General features: G+C 35.5%; 2 protein-coding genes across 2 annotated transcripts; both read left to right on the plus strand.

Annotated features, from left to right (window-relative positions):
- The first annotated feature begins 516 nt into the window (after positions 1-516).
- On the plus strand, positions 517-1,208 carry LOC132295030 (histone H3.2). The gene has a single exon (XM_059793103.1). It carries the CDS (start codon positions 612-614, stop codon positions 1,020-1,022), a length of 411 nt encoding a protein of 136 aa, XP_059649086.1. The 5' UTR covers positions 517-611; the 3' UTR covers positions 1,023-1,208.
- A 3,710-nt stretch (positions 1,209-4,918) lies between these two features.
- Positions 4,919-5,423, plus strand: LOC132296260 (protein LIM1). Its single transcript, XM_059794472.1, has 2 exons — positions 4,919-5,225; positions 5,407-5,423. The coding sequence occupies exons 1-2, from the start codon at positions 4,919-4,921 to the stop codon at positions 5,421-5,423; spliced, it is 324 nt and encodes a 107-aa protein (XP_059650455.1).
- The last annotated feature ends 1,608 nt before the right edge of the window (positions 5,424-7,031 follow it).

Consider the following 7,031-nt stretch of genomic DNA (forward strand, 5'->3'; position numbering starts at 1 on the left):
TTCAAACTCCATGTATTCATGATGTTCTAGATATTTTTTTTTCTTTTCTTAATATGAATATCGTATTCCTCTTCTTGAACGCAAGAAGAATAGCTTAACCTTTCCAAAATAATTTCACCTAAATTAGTAAAATAAATCTTTCATTTTGGAGGATTGGTTTTAGATATATACACACACACTACTATATATATATATATATAAAGATACTTTTCATAATTAAGTCTTTGCTCAAGGTCAAGGCTCCAGATTATTGGTCAAGGAAGAGGAAAACAATAATTGGGTGAAAAGCAATTCTCAAGATGACGTGGAAAGACATCAGTGGTTGTAAGTAACACACACGGATCGCGATCCACGCACTCATCCTCTACCCAATCTTGACCGTCCATAACTATCCCAATCAACGGTCCGTAATCAACCTCCAAAAAAATTCCACAACACCAAAATTCGAAACCACCCAAAACTTAAAATCCTCGCGCCTACATTTCCCCCCACTATGTATATATATAATAGCCCTCAGAACCTCTCCTCATCACACCACCACAGACTCTCTCTCTCAAAATCACACTTTCTCTCTCTAAAAACGGTACATCTCCCAACTCTTTCCATATCTAATGGCTCGTACCAAACAAACAGCTCGCAAGTCCACCGGCGGCAAGGCCCCGAGGAAGCAACTGGCGACCAAGGCGGCCAGGAAATCTGCTCCGGCGACAGGCGGAGTGAAGAAGCCCCACCGTTTCCGCCCTGGGACGGTGGCGCTCCGTGAGATCAGGAAGTACCAGAAGAGCACCGAGCTCTTGATCCGAAAGCTTCCTTTCCAGCGATTGGTCCGTGAGATCGCACAGGACTTCAAGACCGATCTCCGTTTCCAGAGTAGCGCCGTCGCAGCCCTCCAGGAGGCGGCGGAGGCGTACCTGGTGGGGCTTTTCGAGGACACCAATCTGTGCGCCATTCATGCCAAGAGGGTCACCATCATGCCCAAGGATATTCAGCTGGCCAGGAGGATTCGCGGCGAGAGAGCTTAGGGCAAGCTGTGTTGGGTTATGGGTTGTTTGTGTTTTGTATTTGGGTTAGGGTTTATTGGTAGTATTGATGTATATCTGTGGTGGGTTTTATGGTTAATGGGTTCTACTTTTGGGTTAGTGTTGAAACATGAATCAATGCAATGTTAGTGTTTGAATTTTCAATGAAATATTTCTTTTGTGACATAACTGTTTATTTTGCTTTTTCAGGTTTTTGATTTCTATTTTGTAGTTGTGTTTTAGTGTTATCTTGTACTTGAGATAGGTCTTGGAGCTTGTTTTAGTGTGGATCTTTGATGATCAATGGGTGCTACTTGGGATTAGTATTGAAAATGTTAGTCTGATTTACTATGCTAGTTGATGTAAATTTGCAATTCCACTTTTATTACTGTATGAATTTAATAGTCTTTGTTTGATTCCTAAATGATAAACTTGCTCTTTCTCTTTTGATATATCGAATGGGTGGTTTTATTTCAGAGTGGTGTTCAGTATTAATCTGTTTTTCCTCTTTTCTGCTAATTGGGATGCAAAAACTGTGGTGTTTGTTTCACTTTGCTGAAGGTTTTTGTTTCCTTTGCAAGTTTATGAGTGGTAATTGGTAAATCAATGTGTTTGTGACAGTTCTGAATTACAGAGTGAGGTTTCTTCTGCAAGTATCTGATTATGCTAATTGTTTCGTAATTCGGATCATTTGATCAAGGAAGAATTTTTTCATTGAAAATAAAAATAAAGACCAAAAATTCCATTTTGTAAACAGAACTGATCAATTATCAACTTCAGAACTATTTTAATTTGCTAATTTTGTAATTGTAACCTTTTTGGCATTAATTTTGTGCCAAAAAGGAGAAGAAATGATATTATGTACACTAACCCAACTCCATCTTCAACATTCCTCTCATGCAGGGACTGTGTTCAGAGGGATTAGCTGAATGGAAAGACACCATGAACACATGGGGGTATAAAATGTTATCTGCAAACAGAGGTAAAGTATTTCAACGAGTATGGTTTGTCATTTGTGAGTAATTTTTTGCTTTGGCTCAGAAATGGGAGCAATTGAGTTTGGCTTGCCAAAGAACACATTCACTTCTCTTATGAAGCAGGTTAACGCTGTTTCTTTCCTTATTACTTGTGTTCCATAAATAGAAAATGTAGAGAGAAACAAACAAAATGAGGACAATGAATGGCCTATTCAGTTAATGCAGAACTGGAAATCTAAAGTTGTTGCTTTTCATATATGTTCCTTCCTTGGTTTTGGAACATGCAAACTGATATCGTATTCGTTATGGGATTAGCAGAGGAAATTCCCGTGAGTAATGGTTTACCGATATCTTGCTGTATTTCCTTGCAGTGCCACTAATGCTTGATTTGATTTATCTATTTTGTGATTCTTTGTAACCGACAGCCAAACCATGTTTTTTTTTTTCTTCTCCTTTTGTTCCCTTACGAGACAAACATATCTACCAAAGTGAACAGAGTTCCTTGTCTTTGTCCCTTCTACTATCTGGTAATTCAGGATTTTGTGATGTAACCATTTAAATTTGTTAGATGTTGAACAAGTAATTTTGCCAAGTTATTATTATTAATTTTTTTCATAAGTATTTTGCATTGTTATTACTTCCCAATTGGTCTTTTGTATTTCTCCGAGCTGCTCATAGGAAAGAAACACAACAGGAATGATAGGAAAATCTATCAATTTGTAGATTGGATACGCAGTGGTAACACAAGGGCCAATATCATTCATTTTTTACAAGTCAAGGCTGCTATTATCTTTATGGATACTTTGCATGTAAATTGGCATTTACCATCTTTGTCATTAAGTAGGAACTCTAATAATTTCTTTAGGGATAATAGACTCTAGTGTATAAGGATATACAATTTGAAAATGTGCGTTGTTGGTTTGTGTTTCATGGGTAATATTTCAGTATTTACCAAATTTTAAATTTTTTTGACCCGGTAGTAATTTGCAAAAATGATATTTGGCTTTGATTTATATAATCGATGCATGACTCCATAAAGAGTTCCTTGCTGTTCAACTTTATGACTGTTTAACAACTACTTTCTCTCTCCCAGGACTACATCTGCTTACTCCAACAGGGAGTAATCTTGATGTCATGGTCAGGAGGGCACTGTGTTTGTAGGATACCACTATGACCTTAACTTCCTAATTGTTCAGAAATTGGCCAAAATGGTTGAAAAGATCCAATGGGATGTCTCCTCATTCACACAGGAAAGCAGGTAAGAGCATATTAATGACTGGTGTTTATGTGCTTAAAGATGTGAGCTAGCCTCTCCATTCAACGACTATGAGGGCAAGGGCTAGTTAACCAATTGATGAGCTATTTTTTTTGTCGAAAAATAAATTGTAAAGGCATATAAGAAATGAAATAAAATTACTCAATGGAGTTCCTACGCAAAACAACTCATCTCCACATTGACCAAATAACTGATAGAATACATTCAAGGTTTTCCAGTCATGTTATTTTGATCATTGAAATGATAGAATATGCATGGGATTCCAACTGTTATGAAGATTCGATGAGTTTAAATTTTAATCATGATCATTAGAGTTTTTGTTTAGGGACTCTTTTGTATTATTTTGAATGAAAATGAACCACTTTGTTGAAGGACATGAGGCTTCAAGAAGCTCTCTTTTTAGAGTAAGTAGTGGGACATATTAAATGAGATTGTGTATGTTACCACAAAACAAAAGGTTTTTATGAAACGTTTATCATATTATGATATATTTTGGTTGTTGGTCTTTTGAGTTCTAAATTTTTCTCCATCATCCCCTGTGGCCTTATCCCTATAATAAGGCTGTTTTTTTCACTTGCTGACTTGAGTTCCATTGTTGAGCATTTTACTGTTTCCTTGAGCTTTTTGTTGGTTTGCCAATTGCAATGATATTGATTTTTTGGAGTTTTTAAGACGTAAAACATTTTCCATTTTGAGCAGCAAGCATCCACCAATTTGTGCCGTTATCTCATGAAAAGTTCCAAACAATACTGTTTCACCGTTCATCTCCTGAAATCAGGATCAGTGGGCACTTGTTAGATGAGAGCCTTTAGTTATCATACAAGCCGATTTAGAGTGTTTCTTGAACATCCATCAGAATTTATGCATCTGAATTTATGAAAGCAAGCTTGCAATGCCAGATGCTTTAGTTTTATATAAATGAATGCGTGCAAAAGAAGGGTTCTTCTATTTCATGAACTTCAAAATGGTGTTCAATTTTTCCTTTTGGTCTCAAACGAAATATCAGGAACCGTGCCATTCATTTATTTTTCATGAAATTTTACAATATAAAATGCAACCTTGGAGTTGTGATCAACTGAGGTTTTTGTTTTTATTTTTTCCTTTCGTCAGTTCATCAAGCGTCCATCCTTTCAATTGTGCCAAGCAGAATGCATTGGGTGGTTGTTATCTCTTTATTCCTCACATATTCGTCAACCTGGTTGAGTTGACCTCTTTGTGAATTTTAAACAGAACCAATATTTGCTTTTATGGTCTGATATGATGAAATGGCTTGTTAATCCTACCTTGAGCTGCCAAGTTTCTTAGAGAAGTGATCCGGTTGATGGGATTTGGTTGGTGGCTTTTCATAATCCAGTAATCTTAGTGGATTGAGTAATTTTAAACTAGTTTTTAGAGATGCATGGTCATGAAAGTTGAGTTTACGAACTGTTTCATCAGCATGCAAATTGTGTTTTTATAATATCTTCTATGGTGTAAATCAGTTGATTGGCAGATCTAACATAAAAATAGCATGAACAAGTGTGGTATAGGGCTTGGAAAGAAGCACACATTGGCATGAGTTTCAACTCCTATATATATGTAAACCATCCATGAAAACACTCTCTGTAGCAAGAGGCAACCTAGAAAGAAAAAATTCTATTTCAAATATGAAGTTTTTTCACAGTAAGGTGCTTCCTATATTGCTGTTAATGGTGGTCATGGCAGGTCTGGTGGAGCAAGGCAATGGCGTTCCTTGTAGTAGCACTTTCTTCTCTGCACTTGTTCAGCTGATACCTTGTAGAGCAGCAGTTGCTCCGTTTAGCCCCATCCCACCAAGCGAAGCCTGCTGCAATGCCATCAAAACTCTAGGACAGCCTTGTCTTTGTGTCCTTGTCAACGGCCCTCCAATCTCTGGCGTTGATCGGAGCATGGCCATGGAGCTTCCTGAGAAGTGTACCACCAACTTTGAACCATGTAATTCCGTCTCTCTCCCTGTGTGTGTGTGTGTGTGTGTTTGTCTGTCTGTCTGTCTCCTTTTTTTAGTCACCAAGAGATGCATCTCTTTGGCCTCCCTCACTGAAAAAAAAAATGTTCTCCATGTCTCTTTACTCATGCAATTACACATGTTAAAGTGATTAGTCTTTTTCTGGTGCAGGTGATCTGGGAAAGTAGGACTTGTAGCCTAAAGCTGGAGAGAGAGATACAAATAAAAAGGGGTAGAGATCTGTTGCTATAAATATCTCTGATGCTGCTAAGTGCTAATAATAATTCGAAAAATGTTGAGCCATTGCAACAAATTCGACTGATTTGTGCTTTGATCTTTCAGTTGTTCTTGATTTTTTTTTTTTTCCTTCTTTTTCTGGTTCTACATATGATTGGGTACTTCATTAGTGAATATGATGTGTGTGGCATATTCCTTTCCAAGCGAATCGTGCTGCATATTCCATTAACATGAAATAACAATGATTTGAGAGTGCTTAAATGTTATACATTACTGCATATTCTATGCTTCAATTCACCATGCGTGACAAAGGACAAATGTTGACAAAGCCAGCCAATAACAGTGAATAGACTAAATTTCTGCTAATATTTGTTAAACTTGAAGTGATGGATTACCTTTCTTTAAAGATGAAGAGTACAGGAATGATTCACCATTGTATTTCTGCAATATGGTTATGTTAAAATTGGAGCAAAAACATGAAAACTTTATAATGGAACAGAGAACCTGCTAAGGATGAATTAATTGTTGGTTTATAAGTGTTTTCATTCTCCTTATATATATATATATATATTATTTTTTTTTATAAAAAAACTCATTGTGTTTATAAGTGTTTTCAGTTTTTATTTTTATTTTTTTCTCAAGCGAATTTATGTCAATAGTCTTTTCTGTTAGAGGCACCACAAATGGGGTGCAACCTAAATTCATGTATGGTATACAAAAATACACACACATAAAAGAATAAAAAAAAATGCCTTGAAAGAATTATAACAATAAAGCTCACTATATTTTTATGATAGAAAACAATTACTGTTTATTAGTTGAAGATGTAACATTGTCAGTATTTTGGAGTAAATAATTTATGGTAAGAGGAATTCATGTATGTATTGTCTTTGAAATGAGTCAAATGACTATATGTAATTTCCATCATTAATGTCAAGTGGTACTTTTTGTTTATTCATCACCCAATTATGATGGTCAATTTTTTTTTTTTTTTTTTTAAGGGAATATTCTATACGCAAACTATTTGTGACTTTAACAATATCTAGCCCATGAATTTACATTTTTTTTTAAAAATCCCTGAATATTTTCTTTTAATTTTTTTTAACCCTCTCATTTATCAAAAAGTACAATGTTCATGTTAAATTCTCATTTTGGTACTCCTTATAAGATTCATAGAAGTTTAGGCCCTGCTTAGAATGGTTCTCCCAAAACAGTTTTCTGTTTTGAGAGTCACAAAAAATAATTCTTTAATTTTTTAGTCTACTTTGGAATCTGTTTTATGAAAACTGTTTTCATAAAACTGATCATAAAACTGAGTTCAATGAGTATCAGTTTTGTGAAAACAACAAAATGTTGTTTTGGAAGTTTCTGAAAACACGAAGAAGCAATGTGTTAACTTCAATTTTTCACCAAAAACCATTTTGTTTTAGATTAATAATTAAATACAAATCTCGATATTTAATTCTAAGTCCACGAGGCTTCAAAAACAGAAGAATATCCAAAAGGTGACTCCCTCTTTGTATATTCTTATACGGACTCATCAAAAAGGATAACAAGAG

This window comes from Cornus florida, unplaced genomic scaffold (genome assembly GCF_030987335.1).
Source record: "Cornus florida cultivar Cherokee Brave unplaced genomic scaffold, ASM3098733v1 CherokeeBrave_3.0.0_Hap2_Chr02, whole genome shotgun sequence".
In the NCBI taxonomy this organism is placed as follows: Eukaryota; Viridiplantae; Streptophyta; class Magnoliopsida; order Cornales; family Cornaceae; genus Cornus; species Cornus florida.

Excerpts from the sequence above, each read along its gene's own strand:
- LOC132295030 (XM_059793103.1), top strand. The coding sequence starts at position 612 with ATGGCTCGTACCAAACAAACAGCTCGCAAGTCCACCGGCGGCAAGGCC.
- LOC132296260 (XM_059794472.1), top strand. The coding sequence starts at position 4,919 with ATGAAGTTTTTTCACAGTAAGGTGCTTCCTATATTGCTGTTAATGGTG.